Genomic DNA, 22308 nt, shown 5'->3' with positions numbered 1-22308 from the left:
TGCTGAATTCTCTTAGCTTTTGCTTGTCTGTAAGGTTTTTGATTTCTCTGTCGAATCTGAATGAGAGCCTTGATAGGTAGAGTATTCTTGGTTGTAGGTTCTTCCCTTTCATCACTGTAAATATATCATGCCACTCCTTTCTGGCCTGCAGATTTCTACTGAGAAGTCAGCTGATAACCTTATGGAAGTTCCCTTGTATGTTACTTGTTGCTTTTTCCTTGTTGCTTTTAATTTTTTTCTTTGTCTTTATTTTTTATCAATTTAATTACTGTGTGTCTCGGTGTGTTCCTCCTTGGGTTTATCCTACCTGGGACTCTGTGCTTCCTGGGCTTTGGTGATTGTTTCCTTTCCCATGTTAGGGAAGTTTTCAGGTTATTATCTCTTCAAATATTTTCTTAGGTCCTTTCTCTCTCTCTTCTCCTTATGGGACCCCCATATTTGAATGTTGGTGCATTTATTTTTGTCCCAGAGGTCTCTTAGATTGTCATCATTTCTTTTCATTCTTTTTTCTTTATTCTGTTCTGTGGCATTGATTTCTACTCTTCTGTCTTCCAGCTCACTTATCCTTCCTCAGTTATTTTGCTGTTGATTCCTTCCAGTGTATTTTTCATTTCAGTTATTGTATAGTTCATCTATGTTTGTTCTTTAGTTCTTCTAGGTCTTTGTTAAACATTTCTTGTATCTTCCTGATCTGTGTCTCCATTCTTTTTCTGAGATCTTGGATCACCTTAACTATTATTACTCTGAATTCTTTTTCAGGTAGATTGCCTATCTCCACTTCACTTAGTTGTTCTTCTGGGGTTTTATCTTGTTCCTTCATCTGGCACGTAATCCTCTGCTATCTCATTTTGTCTAACTTTCTGTGATTGTGGTTTCCATTCCACAGGCTGCATGGTTGTAGTTGTTCTTGTTTCTTCTGTCTGCCCTCTGGTGAATGAGGCTGTTCAAGAGGCTTGTGCAGGTTTCCTGGTGGGAAGGACTGTTTCCTCCCCAGTTGTGGGTGGAGCTGGGTCTTGTCCCTCTGGTGTGTTGGGCCATGTTGAGGGGTGAAGGGTGTGTTAGGGGACATCTGTGTGCTCAGGAAGACTCTAAGCAGCCCACCTGCTGATAGGTGGGAATGTATTCCCAGCCTTTCAGCCATTTGGCCTGAGGCATCCCAGCACTGGAGCCCACATGCTGTTGAGTGGGGTCAGGTCCTGGCGAGAAAATGGCAGCCTCCAGGAGGGCTCACGCCAATGAGTACATCCCAGAACTGCCACCACCTGTGTCTTTGTCCCCTCAGTGAGCCATAGTCACCCCCTGTGTCCACAAGAGACCCTCCAACGCTAGTAGGTAGGTCTGGCCCAGTCTCATATGAGGTCACTGCTTTTTACCCTGAGTCCTGGTGCACACGAGACCTTATTTGCGGCCTCCAGTAGTGGAGTTTCCGTTTCCCCCAGTCCTGTGGAATTTCTGTGATGAAACCCTGGTAACCTCAAAGCCAGATTCTCTGGGGACTCCTCTTCCTGTTACCAGACCCCAAGGCTGGGGAACCTGATGTGGAGCTCAGAACTTTCACTCCTGTGGGAGAATTTCTGTGGTATAATTATCTTCCAGTTTGTTGGTCACCCACTCAGTAGGTATCGGATTTGATTTTATCACGATTGTGCCCCTCCTACTGTCTTCTTCTTTGTCTTTGGATGTAGGGCATCTTTTTTTGGTAGGTTCCAGCATTTTTTTGTGAATGGTTTTTCAGCAGTTAGTTGTAATTTTGGTGTTTTTGTAAGAAGAGGGGAGCTCATGTCCTTCTACTCCACTGTTTTGTCTCTGTACCCTTGTTACTTTTTTTCTGGTTGTTTTTGTAGTTCTTCTCTGTTCTTCTCTTTTAGTTTCTTCTCTTGTGGTTTGATGATTTTCTTTATTGGTATGCTGGTGTTCCTTTCTCTCTGGCTTTTGTGTATTTGTTGTAGGTTTTGATTTGTGGTAACCATGCGGTCCATATATGTTGACCTATAACTATATTTACTTGTTTTAAAATAGTAGTCATTTAAGTTCAAAACCATTCCAAAATATCTACGTTTTTTTATTCCTCTCTCTCACATGTCATGTTTTTGATGTCATATTTTACATCTTTATGTTTGTCTGTTCAGTGTCGGTTGTAGTTATACTTGATTTAAAATTTTTTTTTCTTTTAGTCTTCATACTAGCTTATTTAAGTGGTTGATCCATAGCCTTTACTATACGTTTGCCTTTACTTGTGGGATTTTTCTTTTCCTTTAGATTCTTACTAATTGTTGTAGTCTTTTTACTGACCCTTTAACATTTCTTTTAGGGTAGGTTTAGCACTGATGAACTCCTTAGTTCTTGCTTTCTGAGAAGTTCTTTACCCCTCCTTCAATTCTGAATTATAATCTTGTTGGATAGTGTATCCTAAGTTGGAGGTTCTTCTCTTTCAGTGCTTTAAATATATCACGCCACACCCTTTTGGCCTGCAATGTTCCTGCAGAAAAATCAGCTAATAGCCTTGTGGAGGTTCCCTTGTATATGATTCTTTTTTTTTGTCTTGCTGCCTTTCGAACTCTCTTTAACTCTTGCCATTTTAATTATGACGTGTCTTGGTGTGGGTCTGTTTGGGTTTGTCTGTATCTGAATATCTGTTTCCTTCAGGTTCAGGAAATGTTCAGCAATAATTTCCTCAAATGCATTTTCAGTCCTTTTCTCTCTCTCCTCACCTTCTGGGCCCCCTATAATTCTCGTATTGGTACACTTGTTGTCTCAAAGGTCTGTTAAATTACTTTCATTAAAAAAATTTTTTTTTCTGTTCTGATTGGGTGATTTCCATTCTGTCTTCTAGATCACTTATGCATTCTTCTGTATCACTTAGTCTGCTGTTAATTCCTTGTAGTGTGTTTTTCATTTCAATTATTGTATTCTTACGTTCTGACTGGTTCTTTTTTAATTTTCTAGTTCTTTGTTAAAATTCTCATTGTGTTCATCTGTTATTTTCCCTAATTCAGTTAGCATTCTCATTACCAATCTTTGAACTCTTTATCTGATAAATTATTTATTTGTTTCATTGCTTGCTTTTCCAGGGTTTTTCTCTTATTCTTTCATTTGACACAAATTTCTCTGTCTTCTCATGTTGCTTAACTTTCTCTGTCTCTATGGTATTAGGTGAAACAATTACCTATTCTGGTTTTGAAGTAGTGTTCTTGTATGGGAGCATCCCTATACAATATGTGTGTGCCCAGTGGCTTTGGTGGAAGAGCTGGATCTGACATGATTATGACTCAAATCTTCCCTGAGGGTATGGCAGCTTTCACCTTTGTAGGAGGTGGGGCTGAGATGGAGGTGCTAGAGCCAGAGCCAAGTGTGAGCTGGGGTTTCTCCTCTGCTCAGTGGCCAACACCACCCTATTAGGGGCAGAGGCAGGTCCCAAGTTGCTGGAGCAGAAACCTTGAGGGTCAGTTCCCAGCTGGTTCCATTTCCTCTAAGTGTCTGCTCTCTCCCCTCCCAGCACCTGCACCCTCACCCCATTGGGGAGCAGTGCTGGAGCAAGAGAAGTAGGTACTTGGTGTGGTTGGGGCACAGGCTGTGGTGGCTCCAGCCCCATGCAGGGTCCAGGACCACTCCCCATGCGCTGCCTCCGCAAACACCAGCAATGGCTGCCCTCGCCCCATTCAGATGTGTTCTGGGTCCCAGTCCGCTGTGTGTTTCACAGCTGTGTGCTCCCCTAGGCCACTGTGGCACTCCTCCTAGGCCCAGGCAGTTTCAATCCGCTTCTTCTGCCTTGTTTCTGGGAGTAAGGAAGCATGTGCACAGTCTTTACAAGCAGAGTTTAGATTCCTTACAGCCCTCCTGTTTGTCCCACTTGTTTTCAAACCAGCTAAGGAGACTTGTCTTCCCACTGTTGGACCCTAGGGCTGGGGCACCCAATATGTGGCTTGAACTGCCCACTCCCTAGGGCAGATCTTTCTCCTTGTAATCTCCCTTTTTCTCTATGTCCCCTTCCAGGGGCACAGATCCTGACCCGATCGTGCTTCTCTTCCCTTCTTACTCGATTCTGTGAGGATCTTTCTAATAGCCTTGGCGGCATAAGAGTCTTCCTGCCAGTCTCCAGTTTGTTTTCAGTGAGAATTGCTCCACATGTAGATATGTTTTTGATGTGTTCATGGGGGGAGGTGAACTCCACATGCTCCTACTCTACCATTTTGATCTCTCCCTTCCTTTTTGTTTTTAGATGAATGCCACTTCTCTCTTTTTTTGTAGAGTTGTTTGGATTTTGTCCCAGCTCCTTTAGAATATTCTTAATGTAATACTAATAATAATTTAAGAATATTGACTATATGCCAAACACTAAGTAATTTGTGTATTAACTCATTTGATCCTGAAAAACCTTATGGAATCAATTTTATAACTATCCTCATGTTATAAATAAGGACTCTGGGGCACATAGAAGAAAAGAAATTTGCCCAAGAGAGGCACAGAAATGGGTTTTGACCCCAGGCAGTCTGGCCTGAGAGCAGCCCTCTTATCTGGTACAGGAGGAACTGCTCCTTACAGTAAGATTCTCAGTGGCACACAATGGGATAATCAATACCAAACAGCAACCAAATATGCAAACAGGATGTCCTAACATTTCCTCATAATTATTTTTATTACCTGTTAACAGAATCCTGTGTCTTCATAAACACTTCAGTAAATTACTTCAGATATGCTCCAAATTATTGAAAAGACCGCAGTTACTGAGCCACAAGGACAGAAACAGTGCTTTGCCTCACTGCAACCCTGACAAGTTATGGTTTATGGGCAAAGCCTTTTATTGTTTTCTGAACTTCAACCTATTTTTCTCTCTTTCTGAATGTTTTATACATAGCTAAAAATAACTTCTAGCTCAGAAAGACTTCTCCCTTGTATAAATCAAATGGTTTGCTAAATGGGAGGGGTGAGAAGAAACCAAGTCTCAGGGTAAAGTCAACAAGAAGCACTGAAATGAACAAAATATGAACAGAATTCAGAGGCCAGACCCAAGTACTGACTCCTGATTAACCAAGATTAGCATACAAATAAGTAGCATTGCAAAAGTATAATTAAATACTTAAATACTCAATACAATTAATTTCTAGCGCTACAAAAGATACTGTATTGTTTCTTGGGATTTTACATACAGTTTATGTAAGGAGACTCACTGTAAAATTACTTCAAATGGAAGAGTGTCACTTTATTTGATGGTGTTGCGTGCTGGAGATACTGCATGAAAAGGATATATATATATTTTTTTTTTTTTTTTTAATTTTTTTTTTTGCGGTACACGGGCCTCTCACTGTTGTGGCCTCTCCCGTCATGGAGCACAAGCTCCAGATGCGCAGGCTCAGCGGCCATGGCTCACGGGCCTAACCGCTCCGCCGCATGTGGGATCTTCCCGGACTGGGGCACGAACCCGTGTCCCCTGCATCGGCAGGCGGACTCTCAACCACTGCGTCACCAGGGAAGCCCAGGATATATATTTTTAATAAAAGAATATATCTGTAAGGCTTTTATATTGATTTATCTTGACGATTCAGACCACCCTTTACATGATAAACAGAATTATTCTCACACATTGTTTTCCCTCCCATACATCCTCTCCTGAGTTTTTAATTAACCAAAATGGGAATAAATGTTGTTTTATCCTTTTAATCAATATCTGTGTTCTGTTCTTAGTGCTGTGATCTAAGAGAAGCAGAACTAATGAGGGTCTTATTGTTGTTTTTTTTGTATTTCAAAACTTTAGGGGAAAAAAATCACCCTTTTCATGGAAATAACTGGAGAATTTTGAGCAATTTAGCTATTGTAGAGAATCATGCTGTACCATCTGGATTCCTTGTAAGATCAGCCAAATCAACTCATTATCCTTTCAGCCCTTAAATCTTGTCTGCCTCCTTTATCCCTGATCTACACACAGGTCCCCAGGCCAGAAACGAGATGGTTTCGTCTTGCCCCCTCCTTTCCACATGCAGGCAACTCTTCTGCCATATCCCTCGCCCCTTCAGATTACGTTCTGTATCCATTCTTTTCTCCCCAGTCCCCTTGGTCCTTCCTTCATTCAGTCTTCATCGTCTTTCACCAGGACTACGACAGTAGCCTTTTTAACTGGTTTCCAGCTTCCACTGTGCCTCCCTAGTAATCCACACTGCCCCCTAAAATAGTCATTCTTAAAGCATCGTAATGCCTCTTCTCTTTAAACCCTTCAGTGGATCACAGCATGGGAGTCCCTCAGTGATTTCCTGAAAGCAGCTTCTCCATCCTTGTTCTGCTTGCCCTGGCTGTGCAGCTGAGACCACTGTCCAGTGCTCAGACTCCCCAAGAGGATTCAGGCCTGTGGGAAGCACCTGCTGCTTCCTCTTCCTGAAATATCCTCTTCATCCTTCACCCCACGCTTCCCTTTGCCTTCCCAACAAGCTTAACTCCATCCTTGAGAAACTGGTTCAGATGTCCTCTCCTCACGTAATTTGAACCCTGATTTGCTTCCATCCTTGCACATGTCTGTTGTTTCTCTGTCACATTGCAATTGCTAGTTTATAGGTTTGTCTTCTTACGTAGCGAATGCTACATAAGCATAAGGGAAGCACTTATCTGATTTTTCCCTTTATTCCCCAACACTTGACACATAGTACGTACTCAGTGTTTGCGGAATGGAATTGAAATAACAAGGTGCATCTTTGTTTATTGAAGTTGAAAGTTCTTGGGAAGCTGTTACAGTCTCAGGTTTCCTGGGATCACCTAGATTCTGTGCTTACTAGATGAAATTCCGCCATAATTACTCAAACACCTTAAAATTCTGCAGCAGACATACAGGTATAATGTGGGCTAGAGAGAGTTCCATTTTCAAAGATGCCTTAGTTAAAACATGTTGGCCACTGGACACTTCAGACTCATACTTCTAAATGGCAGTGAAACACTGGAGGTCTCCTAGCATCATTCCAGAGGCCCTCTTTTATGTCATGATTTCTCCAATGAGTCCACTTGGAGGCCAGGCCAGCTCTGTAGGATTTGACCTTAGGCAGTGGAGATTGTGTTCTTAATCTCCTGCAGAACTTAGCTAGAAGGGATGTTTAAAATTGCTCTCACCATATATATTCATTATTAAATTTGACAGTTAAAGCACCAACTTTAGGGAGATCTAAAAATATGTATAACAGACTTGACCCTACTACATGTGTTGTTTTGTCCATACATTTAGCAAATACTAATTAAGCACCTACTATCTGCCAGTTCCAGGCCACGGGACTATAACAGTGATCAAAAAATAGACCCAAATCCATGGAGCTTACATTCTGGAAGAGGAGACAACTAACAAGTAAAATACAGTCTATGTGAGATGAAGAAAATAAAAGAGAGTGAGGAATTGCAAGCATACTCAGAGGGAGATGTTGCAGTTTTAAAGGTTGATTAGGAAGTGACTCACTGAGACGGTGACATCTGAGTAAAGACCTGAAGGAGAGAAGAGAGCAGACTTATTGGGGGAAAGATTATTCCAGGCAGGTGCACCAGTAGACTCAGCATCCCCAAGGCAGGAGCGCCCCTGATGTGTCTAAGAACCAGCAAAGGAGTCAACATCTAAAAAGATGAGAGAAAGGGAGAGAGTAAACTAGGTGATCTCAGAGAGGTCAGGGTTCCTGGTGGTGCAGGACCTTGTGGGTCCTTGTGAGGATTTTGGGGTTGACACTGAACAACATAGGGGGCCACTGGAGGCTTGGAGATGAGCTATAGCATGATCAGACTTAGGCTTTAAGGATCGCTCTGTTGTGTTGAGAATAGATGTTAGGACCAAGGGGAAAAGTAAAGATATAGACAGAAAGTTGTTGCAATAATCCAGGAGAGAAATGATGGTGACCTGCTCGGGGAAGGGAGTGGTGCTGAGGGGACAAGAGTGGTTAGATTCTGATATGCTGCTCTGACATCAAATCAGCAGAGGGGAGAGGAAGAGAGTAGTCAAGGCCAAGCCTGAGGTTTCTGTCTAAGTTACCAGAAGGATGGAGTTGGCCTTAACTGAGACGGGTAAGGTTGTGGGAGGAACAGCTTTGGAGGGCAGTTCAGGAGATCATTATTAGACAACCCAGTGGAGTTGCAAGAAGGCAGTTGGATATATGAGTCTGAAGTTCAAGGATAGGGTCTAGACTGGAGATAAATTTAGGAGTCATCCGCATGAGACTGGATGAGCTCACCAAGAAAGTGAATATGGATGGAAAATAAAAAAAAGAAGAGGCCCAAGGACAGAGCTACCCAGGGAGAACAGACCTAAACCCAAGGAAGCTGTGGGGGAATGGGGGGAGATGGGACAAAAACTAAGAAAGTGCCCCGTCTGGAGAAAGCAGGCGAGGAGGAGGGAGAAACCGATGGGGTCAAATGCTGCTGCTGAGTCAAGTAAGTCAAGTACTAAAACCTCACCAGTCCATCTAACAAAGTGAAAGTAATTGGTACCTTGGAAAGAGAGCAGTTCTAACAGTGGATGGAGGTCAATGTGAATTAAAGTGGATTCAGTAGAGATGAAGAGGACAGGAACTGGAGAGAAAGTACAAACAGGTATTCCAAGGCGTCTTTTAAGGTGAGCAAAGGAATGTGGGGGTGACTAAAGGCAGAAATGAGTGGGGAGGGATTTTCTTTTAAGTTGTGAAGAGTAACCACGTGTCTGTATGCTGGTGGAAATGATTCTGTGTAGTGGGAAATTCATGATGTAAGAGAGGAGAATTCCTGGGGCTTGCCCTTGACTAAGAGAACAGGAATGGGATGCAGACTCCAAGTGAGAGGTGACACCTAGGAGCAGAGAGCTGCCTAGTAACAAGAGGGAGGGTGCAGAACAGGGGTGGTAGGTGGGTAGTGGGAGCTTCGGGAGATGTCTGGTGATTGTCAGTTTTCTCTGTGACGTGGAAATCTTGGTCATTGGCTGAAAGTGAGGATAGCGGGGGAGGTAGTGTTTAAGCAGAGAGGAGAAGGTGTGAAATAGCTGTCTAGGAGTGTGGGACAGTGAACAGACGATGAAAATATCGTACCATTTTTTGGCAGAATTTAGGGCCCCCTTGAGTTCCGTCATCATGAACGTAAGATTACACCACTCAACATGGCTTTGCACAGCCACGTTTCACTGCAAGGATGCGAAGGTAGAGCAGACAGTGTGGATCAAGGAGGACACTTACTGCATCCCCAGGCCTCGTGGTACGTTGGGTTTGGGAAATCAGAAATCCCCACTTGAGAGGACTCTAGAAGAAACAGCAGCATCATGAAGAGCTAGGATTTAGTTAGAGAAAAGCGAAGAAAACAATCTGAACAGAGGTTGAAATTTTGGAAGATGTTGGTGCCGTGTTCCAAGGTAATGAGGAAGGATTTCAAAAGTTTTGGAGGGGGCTTCCCTGGTGGCGCAGTGGTTGAGAGTCCGCCTGCCGATGCAGGGGACACGGGTTTGTGCCCCGGTCTGGGAAGATCCCACATGCCGCGAAGCGGCTGGGCCCGTGAGCCATGGCCGCTGAACCTGCGCGTCCGGAGCCTGTGCTCCACAACGGGAGAGGCCACAACAGTGAGTGGCCCGCGTACCGCAAAAAAAGAAAAGTTTTGGAGGGTGGGTGATGGAGACATGCTGAGCAAGATGGTGATTCTAGTGCAGGAGGTGAGTGATGACCTGTGGTCCAGACCTGAGCTTCTCCTGGAGATCAGGTCTCAAAACAGGACTTGGTGACAAGACTGGGAGTTCTGGGGCATAGGGAACTGGGAAGGGGGGCGCATCTTGCTAAAAGCCCAAGTCCTTGGGTCCTTTCTTCATTCCTACAGCTCTTTTCTCTCTGTAGATGTCATTGTTTCTTCAAACAAAGGCATACAGGCAAGCCCAGTGTAGAGAATAACTCGAAGCAGAGTTTCCCTGGGTGAAAGCCAGAATTAGGGGAGGAGGGCCATGTCCCTCACAGGGTCCAGGGTTACTGCCTCAGCGAGAGACGAGAGACACCTGAGGAAAATAACAGAGTCGCGTATGAGAAAGTCGAGATCATATACCCAGTAATCAGGCAAGTCTTTTTAAATGTTTTGCCAGCAGTGCAGAATCCTTTTTTTCTTCCACGTAATAAACTTTTCAAATAAACAGGTGGTTTTCAGTATCCCTTGGGATCTTTGTATCATTTATGATCAGTATAGCATTACTGTTGTTAACTGTTATGTACATAGAAGAAACCATAGTTTCGAACAGTCCTGACTTAGATCAGGTTCTCCAGAAGTAAACCACGAGGCAGAGGTTTGAATGCAAATGGTTGGTTATAGAAGTGCTCCCAGAAGAGTCCTGTAAGTGGGTGGAGCAAGCAGGAGAGAAAAGAGAAAAAAAGGAGCCCAGAAAGTATACATTTAGGAGATGTCTCAAGGAGGTAGCTTCAGCACGCACCCTGCAGGGCAGCTCTGGAGAGTAACAACTCAGGTTCCAACCTGGTTGGACACAGGGCTTGTTTCCACACCTGTGAGGTCACAGCAAAGGAGAAAGTTGGTGGGGGAGCTGTGAACCCCTAGGTACTTCGAAGCAGAACATCTAGGAGCCTGAGGGCCATCCTTCAAAGCAAAGTAGAAGGTATGGGTCCTTGAAAGAAAATTGCACGTGCACGTGCCTGCCCCCCCCACACACACACGGGAGCTAAGAACAAATCAGGGGAGCCCAACAGGACCTTCTGTAAGTGGAAAGCTTTCTTTCGAATGGCAAAGATAATCTGTGTAAAGATTAGCTTCAGAAGATATTAACATCAGCTTTCAATGATCATCAAGCAGTTTTCTAATAGTCTGAATCTTGCTCCCTTTCCTCTTGCACTTGTAGCAAGATCATATTACCACACGTGTAGGGCCGAAGTTTGAGAAAATCCAGGTCAAGTGAGTGTGCATCTCTCATCAAATGTATCCAAGCACAGGACTGAATGTGCTGTCTTTATTGAAAACAAAATGCATGTTTTAAAGCTCCACTATTTTAGATGGATTTCACGCTTTCTCACTTCCATTAGTGTAAGTATCAACACTGTTAAGCTATTTCAGAATTTACGTCATTACAAATTGTTACTCTTGTCTATATCCTCATATGTTTATTTCAAGATGATTGTATTTTATTTTTCCCTTTAAATTTTGTCCTCTCTTCTAAGGATTAGGGAAGCATTGTTTTAGAGTCCCTGTGTTAGATGTAATTTAGAGCTGTGTAACATCCAGCCCACTGACAGATTTAGAGATTAATTTCCAGACCTCTTGTGGTACAAGGGAAGCTCCTTAAGATTTTGAAAATGGCAATACTATTGACACCCTACCACTAAAGGTTTCTTGTATGGGTATCCACACTAATGTAAAAGGAAAGTTTAAGTGTGGTAAATATCAATGTTGTTTTGCTTTATGGAAAAACCTGTGCGTAGGGGAAAAAAGCAATTTATGGAACAAGAAATAGTTTATCCTTCATCAGGACATCTTATACAGATACATTTCCCTCCTTTCATTCTGTAAGGATAACATTGCTGTTGCTAAACTGATATTTGCACAGGAAAAATAGTTCAATAGTTTTGAACAGTCATGTCTTAGGTCAGGTTCTCCAGAAGCAAACCATGAGCCAAAGATTTGATGCTAGAGATAGACAAAAAGAGAGATTTGACTATGATTTATATGCTAAAAGGTTATATTGAGAGTTAGTAGAAAACCTTTTTTTTTTTTCTCCCAAGATTTTGGCTTAGATACATCTCTAAATATGTGTTTGCTATATTTTAAAGTAAGTGCACTTTTAGGGGAATTTAATCCATATGTTACACATAAATCATCCAAATGTTGTTTTATTAGAGCTACACGATGTCTAAGATGCCTTTTGAGCTTTTTTAATAGTCCTTATATTCTCTGCTGAAAAGCAGCAGGTAGGTTGCCAAGAGTAAACAAAATAGCAAAAGGTTTGAGTTCAGTTTGAAATGCTTAGCCTATTATTTTTGATTGGGTTCTGAACTTGGCAATGCACATCCCCAATTCCTGCCTGGAGGGCAAAGTGAAAACAATTTGAACACTGTATTTCCCAGTTGGGTCATTGACATTTGAGAATAATGTAGTACAGACAGAATCAGCATGTTTGGCAGGTGAGTGATACTTAATGTGACCTCAGAAAGTTACTTTCTCCAGTTTGCAGAAGTTCATGGCATGGAAAATGTTATTCACACTGCAAAACAAAAGTTAGGACAGACAGCCATCAAGGGATCCATACTGGGAATTTATCTGTTTCTCTCGTGCATCTTTAGGTGGAATGGTTGAAAAATGAAGACATCATTGATCCCGTTGAAGATCGGAATTTCTATATTACCATTGATCACAACCTCATCATCAAGCAGGCCCGCCTCTCAGATACCGCAAACTATACTTGTGTTGCCAAAAACATTGTCGCCAAGAGGAAAAGCACAACCGCAACTGTCATAGTCTATGGTGAGTGAGCTTTTGGGGTCTCAAATCTAGTTGAGGTCAAACTGCAGTTTCTCATTTTAATCTTAAAATACCAAGTGAAGAGGCCCCTTTTCTATCCCCACTGCGGCTCTCTTCCAGCTTCTCACGTGGACAGTGAGGTTTAGATACTTATAGAAAAACTAGACTTAGAAATCCCTGGTCCTTTGTCAGTCAGTTTATAGGAAAATGAAGGAAACCTACCTAAGTACCAGGACGGTTCCCTGCTTCCCTAGGCTCTCCCGCTCTCCATAGCCTGGACTACAAAGATCTAGAGGGAGTTCCAAGATGAAGATGCTGCAAGCAGCCTGCTGCTCTTTCTGTGGGCCTCAGGAGAGTGATTGCAAAACCTCAGGTAAACTGGAGCCGACCTGTTCTCCGAACACATCAGAGCAACTTTAACTCCCTAGAACTTGCTTTACACTCCACCAGGGGCATCCAGAGTGAAGACAAGGGCTCAGTCCTAACCCTGTAGCCAGTTTCAACATGATGACTTCTTCAGAAAGCTTCTCTTCCACTCTCTGGCCCTATTCTAATCCATCTCATCTCTAAGCCTGTCATTTCTCCAGAAGTACTAAATGATTCTGACCCCAGTTTTGCTGCAGCACGTGATGCTTTTATCTGCCTGTCTGCTTTAGCACTCAGTGGTTTTCTCATCATTTCATTAGTAGTTCCATCTCCCCAGCTAAGCTTTTAAGCTCCTTGGTAGACTAAGAGAACAGCCCTATACATTTATGTATTTCTCACAGTGTTAGATACATAGTAGGTCTTCATATTCCTGATGAGTTATTGTCTCAGAGGAAACTGAATGACCCTGAGAAATATTTTGAGGTTCTGCCACCTCCGGAATGACATGGCTACCACTTAGAATGTAAGGAAGCTCTTCATGGCCGCTTCAGTGTTAAATGACACTCCAGGAGATTTGTCTAAATGACTACGAAGGAAGGACAGCCACGAGTATGTGGCTCGTGGCCCTTGCTTACTGCAAGTAGTACCATTTGGCTGGATGTGTCCTCATGCTATAGGGTGTTATGAGAACAGAAACCACTGTGATGTGTTCGAAAGGCTGAATGTAGTGATGCTTTAAAACTGTCATTTTCATTACAGGACAGATGCTTAATATTTTTTTTAAATCCTCTGAATACTCTGAAGTGAAATTTCCTTAAGTCACAGTGAAACGTTTCCCACTTTGTCTTTTTCTAAACTCTCTGAACGACTTAATTAACAGCATTGGAAATGGAAAAGAGAAGTGGGGCATGTTACAGCTTGTACCAGTCATAAATAACTAATGAAGGCAGACTCTAAATAGATGTATTACATGGATGTTTCATGTACATGCAGATCTCTCTTCCCGTGTATGGCATGCTTTCAGTATCCATAAGCACAAGCTGAACATTGTCTTTAGGAAGAATCAAACACAAGTAACTAAAGCATTTTGAGTTTAGAAAACATCATGGGACTAGGGGTCAGGAGTCTTATGTTCTAGGCCTAGGTCTATCACCAGCTGACCTTCAGTTGGTCACTTAAACAGAATGCTCGGAGCCCGTAAAATGAGGGAATAAGCCTAGGATCTTCAAGACCTGTCTTTTCTCTAAAAGTTTATGATATTGCCTTGCCAGTGTGTTGGTAAGCAATTTATACTGACAATTCCATGACATTTGGAGTTTTGTGAAGCTGAGTGGCTTAAATTGCTTTTTGGAATGCTAAATGCAACTCTACCTGTCAAACATCGGCTTGTCCTTTTCATGGCCTCGTAAAATAAGTTGTCCAAGGCTCATAGGTTGGACTCACTAATAGTCCACAGAAAAACATATATATGTAACCAGTATTTCATTTTAGAGTCTGTTGTATATATTTAATTTTGTTAGCATCATTTTTAGATTGCAAATATATATTCATTATAGAAAATTCGGGAAACACAGAAAAACGTTCAAAGAAAAAAATACCTATAATCCTGTCATTTTGTCATCCAGATGTAGCTTTAAAAAAGATTGACATGTATACTACTGGAATTTTCTTAGCATTAATAGGATTTTAAAATAAGGATTCTAAATATATTTTTTTACTTAAAACATAATGTTGCAATATCCATGTATTATTAAACAGACTTCTACAGCATCATTTTTTTTAAATTTATTTTTTAATTGAAGTATAATTAAATTACAATGTTGTGTTAATTACTGCTGTACAGCAAAGTGACTCAGTTATACACACATATATATATATACACACACATTCTTTTTCATATTCTTTTCCATATGGTTTATCACAGGATATTGAATATAGTTCCCTGTTCTATACAGTAGAACCATGTTGTTTATCCATTCTCTATATAATAGTTTGCATCTGTTAATCCCAAACTCCCAATCCCTCCCTCCCCCATGCCCCTCCCCCTTGGCGACCATAAGTCTCTTCTCTATATCCCTCATTCTGTTTCTGTTTCATAGATAGGTTCATTTGTGTCATATTTTAGATTCCACCTATAAGTAATATTTATCTTTCTCTTTCTGACGCATTTCACTTAGTATGATAATCTCTAGGTACATCCATGTTGCTGCACATGACATTATTTTGTCCTTTTTTATGGCTAAGTAGTATTCCATTGTGTATATGTACCACATCTTTTTTTAAATAAAGCTGTGATGGCTAGCCCTTTATTTATTTATTTTTTGGTTGCATCGGGTCTCAGCTGCAGCACACGGGATCTTTGTTGAGGCATGCAGGATCTTTTGTTGTGGCACGCAGGCTCTTCATTGTGGCGCGCAGGCTTCTCTCTAGTTGTGGCATGTGGGTTTTTCTCTCTCTAGTTGTGTGTGGGCTCCAGAGCATGTGCACTCTGTAGTTTGCAACACGTGGGCTCTCTTGTTGAGGTGCACGAGCTCAGTAGTTGTAGCACACAGGCTTATCTGTCCCATGGCGTGTGAGGTCTTAGTTCCCCCACAAGGGATCGAACCCATGTCCCCTGCCTTGGAAGGCGGATTCTGTACCACTGGACAACCAGGGAAGTCCCTGTACGTCTTCTTTATCCATTCACCTGTCGATTGACATTTAGGTTGTTTCCATGTCTTGGCTATTGTGAATAGTGCTTCTGTGAACATAGGGTGCATGTATACTGAGTCATTTTCAATAGCTGCCTAGGAGTCAATCTCACGAACATACATGTTTACCATGTTCCTATTTTTGAACATCACAATTGATTTCAGTTTATCTTTATATAAAAAAATAACTCTCCAGTGAAAAATAGTCTATGTATGTATAACACATTCATGATTATTGCCTATTGCATAAGTTTCTAGAGAAGGAGATGATAGGCCTATGATGTTCACATGTAAGGTTTGTGTTATCTGAGTAACACTCTTCTTTACCATCAGGAAGCAGATACATATACTAGTTGTGCCATGTTTTAACCACCAGCAAATAATTTTTGTTAGAAATTGCTTAATTAAAATGATTTCACAGACTCGTATATTGAAATACAAAAGTATGTCAGAGTATTTTCTAGAGCAAGATCTACAGAGGTAGTGAACATAGTGTTAGGGAGTAGGTTGTTTTTTTTTTAAATATATTTATTTACTTATTTATTTATTGGCTGTGTTGGGTCTTCATTGCTATGCGCGGGCTTCCTCTAGCTCTGGGGAGCAGGGGCTACTCTTCATTGTGGTGCACGGGCTACTCTTCATTGCGGTGTACGGGCTTCTCATCGCTGTGGCTTCTCTTGTTGCAGAGCACCGGCCCTAGGCACGCAAGCTTCAGTAGTTGTGTCTCGTGGACTCCAGAGCGCAGGCTCAGTAGTTGCGGCACACAGGCTTAGTTGCTCCATGGCATGTGGGATCTTCCTGGACCAGGGCTCGAACCTGTGTCCCCTGCATTGGCAGGCGGATTCTTAACCACTGCGCCACCAGGGGAGTCCCAGGGAGTAGATTTTATCATCGCACCTATACTGACAGCTCCACCAAACACCGTAAATACCCTTTATACACAAAATAGGTGTCCATTTCAGTTACATTAACTAATCGCTAATTCATTCAAATAGATACTCAATTAGTTAAAAATCCAGCTATCAAGAATTCTTTAAAAACTAGATTCACTTACTAATGAAACTAACTAAAAGTCCTTAAAAGGTTATAAAGTTTACATATGCTAAAGAAAAATAATCAGTCATCTGTTATTAAGAAAAGGCTAAATGATTTTATCAGTTCCCATGCTTCATAGTCACTCACAGCCTTGGTATAAGGATGTAAACATATGTTATTTGAGATAAGTTGCCAAAAGTAATTTTTGGAGCTTTACTAGGTAAGAGGATTTTTTTTTAAAACAACACTGACTAAGGAGAGGAGAACACAGTCCTATTTTCTGAATAGGTAAATAGATGTTGATAATTCATTTTATTTATCTCTGTGCTTAGATTCTTCAGCTCTGCAATGCAATTTTATTTTTTTAACATCTTTATTGGAGTATAATTGCTTTACAATGGTGTGTTAGTTTCTGCTTTATAACAAAGTGAACCAGCTATACATATACATATATCCCCATATCTCCTCCGTCTTGCGTCTCCCTCCCACCCTCCCTATCCCACCCCTCTAGGGGGACACAAAGCACCGAGCTGATCTCCCTGTCCTATGTGGCTGCTTCCCATTAGCTATCTGTTTTACATTTGGTAGTGTATATATGTCCATGCCACTCTCTCACTTTGTCCCAGCTTACCCTTCCCGCTCCCCATGTCCTCAAGTCCATTCTCTACGTCTGCATCTTTATTCCTGTCCTGCCCCGAGGTTCTTCAGAACCTTTTCTTTCTTTTTTTTTTTTTTTTTTTTAGATTCCATATATATGTGTTAGCATATGGTATTTGTTTTTCTCTTGCTGACTTACTTCACTCTGTATGACAGACTCTAGGTCCATCCACCTCACTACAAATAACTGAATTTCATTTCTTTTTATGCCTGAGTAATATTCCATTGTATATACGTGTGAAATGATATCCAGGGTCTCTTATAGCTTTGAAGTTTTCGATTTTTTTATGGTCACTTGGGATACAACTATTATGTACTGTGTGTGGTTTGTGTGTCTCTGTGTGTATGCACATATGTTTAATTCACATTTTATTTTTTATCTCTTTCCAGTAAACGGTGGCTGGTCTACCTGGACAGAGTGGTCTGTGTGTAATAGCCGCTGTGGACGAGGGTATCAGAAGCGCACAAGGACCTGCACCAACCCAGCCCCACTCAATGGTGGTGCCTTCTGTGAAGGGCAGAGTGTGCAGAAAATAGCCTGCACCACGTTATGCCCAGGTAAACAAACCAGAGCTCCCATCCCAAATGTCTCCTCCCGTTCTAGAAATAAGTTTTAGGGTATATATACAAATCTTTATTCTTTTTTTTTTTTTTTTTTTTTGGCTGCGTTGGGTCCTCGTTGCTGCTCACGGGCTTTTTCTAGTTGCAACGAGTGGGGGCTACTCTTCATTGCGGTGCACAGGCTTCTCATTGCGGTGGCTTCTCTTGTTGCAGAGCACAGGCTCTAGGCATGCGGGCTTCAGTAGTTGCAGCACACGGGCTCAGTAGTTGTGGCTCACGGGCTCTAGAGCCCAGGCTCAGTAGTTGTGGTGCACGGGCTTAGTTGTTCCGCGGCATGTGGGATCTTCCCGGACCAGGGATCGAACCCATGTCCCCTGCACTGGCAAGCGGATTCTTAATCACTGCGCCACCAGGGAAGTCCCACAGAGCCTTATTCTTCACAGGAGTGTGTGGTAAACATTGTTTAAATCCATCATCCCATTCATTGCTTACATTGCTGGGATCTCAAGTCTTTTCCCCCAAAAGAGTACTTAACTTTATTACCCTAACATACAAAATAGTATAAAACAAGAGATTAAACACACATGAACATAATCCCTCTCTGTTACTCAACAAAACAGTTGGAACCAAGATTGCAGGACCTGTAATTCAAGGCATTTGAGCAGCATTGAAAGCCACACATTTAGGATAACAACCCTTGATCTCCAGAAAGCCATGGAAATTAATTGGAACTGAAATTTAGAAAATGTTTTAGGTGAAGTACTTGGTATTTGGTGTCAGTTTCTGGGCAAAGGCAAATAAAACATCTGGAATGAATTAAAAGGAAGTCTAAGCTTTGTGACACATGAGCTAATGGATTTTGAAAACACAGTGCAGTCATCTATTATCTGTACATGTTGGTCACCTATTTTTGAGTTATTTGCAGTGGTACCTATAGCAAGATTGCATCCCTTTGCCTCTGAGCATCTTTCTGTGCTATCTCATGTTGTCCCAAGCTCTTACCCTTTGGTAAATTGAAGTTAATATTTGCCAAAACCAAAACCCACTAAAATGTCCAATTATACAATATATTAGGGGCTTCCCTGGTGGTGCAGTGGTTGAGAGTCTGCCTGCCGATGCAGGGGACACGGGTTCGTGCCCCGGTCCGGGAAGATCCCACATACCACAGAATGGCTGGGCCTGTGAGCCATGGCCGCTGAGCCTGCGCATCTGGAGCCTGTGCTCCGCAACAGGAGAGGCCACAACAGTGAGAGGCCCGCATACCGCAAAAAAAAAAAAAAAAAAAAAATATATATATATATATATATATATATAAAAATTAAGCTAACATTATTTTGAAATAACCTATAAATTTATTGTATTCCATTGGGGTCGCTATTATACTGTCACTTTCATTATTTAGATACAAAGACTACTTACTTCCCTTTATTGTGCCTAACTTTTGTCAGGTTCATCCTTTTAGTAGAACTTCCTCAGAGATGGATTGGAGAAGTGAACTGGAGAGAAAACCATAATATAAATTTTATATTCCTGTTTTCATTTCCGAATATCAAAACAGTATCCCACACTGAACCCTTTGAGAGCTTTTATGTACGCAACAAACTTTGACACTTAGCTAGGCTAAGAATTTCAGTATTTTCTCTTGTATGCTCCTATATTTTGTCTGCATACTGACTCCCACAATTAGAAATGCACTGAGCATTTAGTTGAAATAGAAATGTGTGTTTGTGTGTGTACTTTGGGATGGTCTAGATCAAAGCAAATGTCTTTTCTTCAGGTAGCTGGGAGTTGCTTATATATCTAACTGTACAATTGAAATATTAATGCTTGCATCATTTTTTCATGTGGGCATATTTATATCTCTATACATATTATACATAATACATATAGTTACACAATAATTTGAATATGAAATCACACAGATTTCCCAAACTATGTAGATTATTTAAATTGATCTAATTTCTGTCAATATGTAGGTATAACACATGTACATTGCATGTTCAATAAATGATGTTTGCGATTGTCTTACATTGAATCCTAGATGATTATTTATGTATTTCAGGGAAATTTTTAAAAATTTAACTCTTATTTTAATATTTTCCTCTTATTTATGTAAGAACCTTTAAAGAATGTACTAGAGTATTTAAGTTGTGTGTTTTTAAAGTAGAGATATCTTAGCTCATTATCACTGAAGTTTACTAACAAGTCAAGCACAAAAATTAAGAAAGTGAATCTATTCTAAATGACTGAATCACAGGAAAAAATTAGGAATGTGCTTAAATATTATTTTAAAAATAAAAATAGCAACATATATCATCAAATAATGGAATGAAATCATCAAATAATAAATGGAAAATAATATAGTCTTTTCAAGAAGTCATTGCAGAAGATATTAGAATCAAGCAGCATGGATGAAAAAATAAAAAGTGTATAGGATGTAGATGAAGGGTGCAGGTAGGTGGGTAGATGGACGGATGGATGGATGGATGGATTTCTTCCACACTCTACCAGCCTCTTCTGAACCCCACAGAGGTTTACTTGCACTACCCACATTACATTATGCAGGAAGGAATCTTGGATCCAAAAAGAGTTTCCCTAATTTTCAATCCAAAATCCAGACGTTTCCCCTTTAATAGAAAAAGGGTCACCACCAGGATTTACTTTTATGCAGCTCCTGGTGACAGCTTTGGTTTCTATGTGTCCCATTAAGCTTCCGTTTGCTTGGTCAGTGAAGAAATAGTCACACACCTCGTAAGGGAAGTTCGAAGAGCCCACGCAATGTATGTAGAGCATGCACTACTTCAGCAGTTAAAATGAATGCAGTGTTCCTCGGGGGGCATTTTCTTCAGTGTTTGGTGGTGTTTTGTTTCTGCTTGTGCTCTCCTCCTCTCTGCCCTCAAAAAGTTCCTTCTTCCTTTGACCCGATGCTGGTTTTTGTGTGGCAGTGGATGGCAGGTGGACCTCATGGAGCAAGTGGTCGACTTGTGGGACCGAGTGCACGCACTGGCGCAGGAGGGAGTGCACAGCACCAGCCCCCAAGAACGGAGGCAGGGACTGCGACGGCCTCGTCTTGCAATCCAAGAACTGCACGGATGGTCTCTGCATGCAGAGTAAGTCTATTTGAGCAAACGACAGACACTGGGGAGGTCTGAGGTTTAACCATTTGGATTTCTTTAAGGGAAATATCAAAAAATAAAAACTTCTTAAACAAAAATGCAATACTATACCAATATCATGGGTCTCTGTCAAAATTGAAAAAAATGAATCTCCCAGAACCCAGAATGAAAAATAACTGTATCCAGTTAACAAATGACACACACAGTATTGCTTTCCCATGAACAAAAAGGGATTGAGTTGTTTCCATGGAGGGGCTGTCATTCTTTTCAGGGCGGGGAAGTGCTACTCAGTTTTATTATAGTGCACAAAAGTGCACCCTGAACTCCTCACAGAGTCACATGACTTCCAAAAAGTAAGCTATTTATTTCTAATTCATGGCTGTTACTGAACCAGTGTCCACGAAATTTAAAATACATGTATAAGGACAGGAAATATTTCTGCAAGTAGATTTACCAGTTTACAAGTGTTCAGTGTGAACATATTCACAACACCTTGAAAATGCTGGGTTTGTATTAGAAATTATAACATTTATCTAAAGGGACTAATGTTTATAAAACATAAATTTTTAAAAATGGGTGTAGAAGATTGGCTCAGGAATATAATAGGTGCTATAAGCTAAGTATTCCACATTTTTCATGGCTCTTTTCCTTAGATTTTCTTAATGAGATGGTGGTTTGATTTCCATATTTGCAGACTCTCACTCCTCTCTTGAGGAGCCCTTAGATGTACAAAATTTACCATCCCTTTTATGACCATGCATTAAGGTCCTAAGAATTGTTCTGAAATCCCACCTATAACGGATGAATGGATCAAGCAGTGTGCTGTCTTTGGATCTTAACCAATGGCAGCCAACTGTTGACGTTTCTTGTAACACATTACAGATTGCTTGTGGAATATAAGCCACCAAGTGTATTTGTATGGAAGTATTTGTGTTTGTCATTTAAGAATCAGATATTTTATTTTCAGCACATTTATGAAATTCTGTTTACTTTCCAGAGTCTATACGGCACAGGGACCTTTAAAAAGAAACCTTACTTAACATACAAATAGGGAATTACATTGCTGACACAGAATAAAAAGCCAGTGGGCCTCTTATTTTTCTGTCCACGGTACATGTTATTCTTTGCGAACAGACTGCAGCTGGGTGTAAAGCATAGCTTCTGGTTGTGATTTGGGAACGACTGCTGTGCCTCTAAGTTTGTACCAGAAACACAGAATGAAAAGAATACAGCTCTTTTACTAACCATTTATTCAGAGATCCAGGGTTTGTTCCTCTTGGTGTTAGTCTGAGTTGAGGATTCAAATGAAAACGTACCATACACAAGTTATTTTTTAACATTTTTATAATTTAGTATTCTTTTAGTGCTGAGCAAATTGATTCATGTGATTGAAAGTAGCAATATTTGAAGTTTCTCTCTCTCACTCCCTTTCTCAATATTATACTTTTCAACTTTGGGTGATTTAATGC

The 22308-nt window shown here is 41.1% G+C and overlaps 1 protein-coding gene across 1 annotated transcript in view; it reads left to right on the top strand.

Annotated features, from left to right (window-relative positions):
* Nucleotides 1-22308, top strand: part of UNC5C (unc-5 netrin receptor C) — a 407419-nt gene that overhangs the window by 323062 nt on the left and 62049 nt on the right. The window contains 3 exon segments of the mRNA XM_081249069.1: nucleotides 12237-12417; nucleotides 17553-17720; nucleotides 20669-20833. Of these exon segments, the coding sequence (XP_081105195.1) occupies nucleotides 12237-12417; nucleotides 17553-17720; nucleotides 20669-20833 (514 nt within the window).

This window comes from Mesoplodon bidens, assembly GCF_964165515.1.
Source record: "Mesoplodon bidens genome assembly, chromosome: 1".
Lineage (NCBI taxonomy): Eukaryota > Metazoa > Chordata > Mammalia > Artiodactyla > Ziphiidae > Mesoplodon > Mesoplodon bidens.
This window is presented reverse-complemented; position numbering and strand designations above follow the sequence as displayed.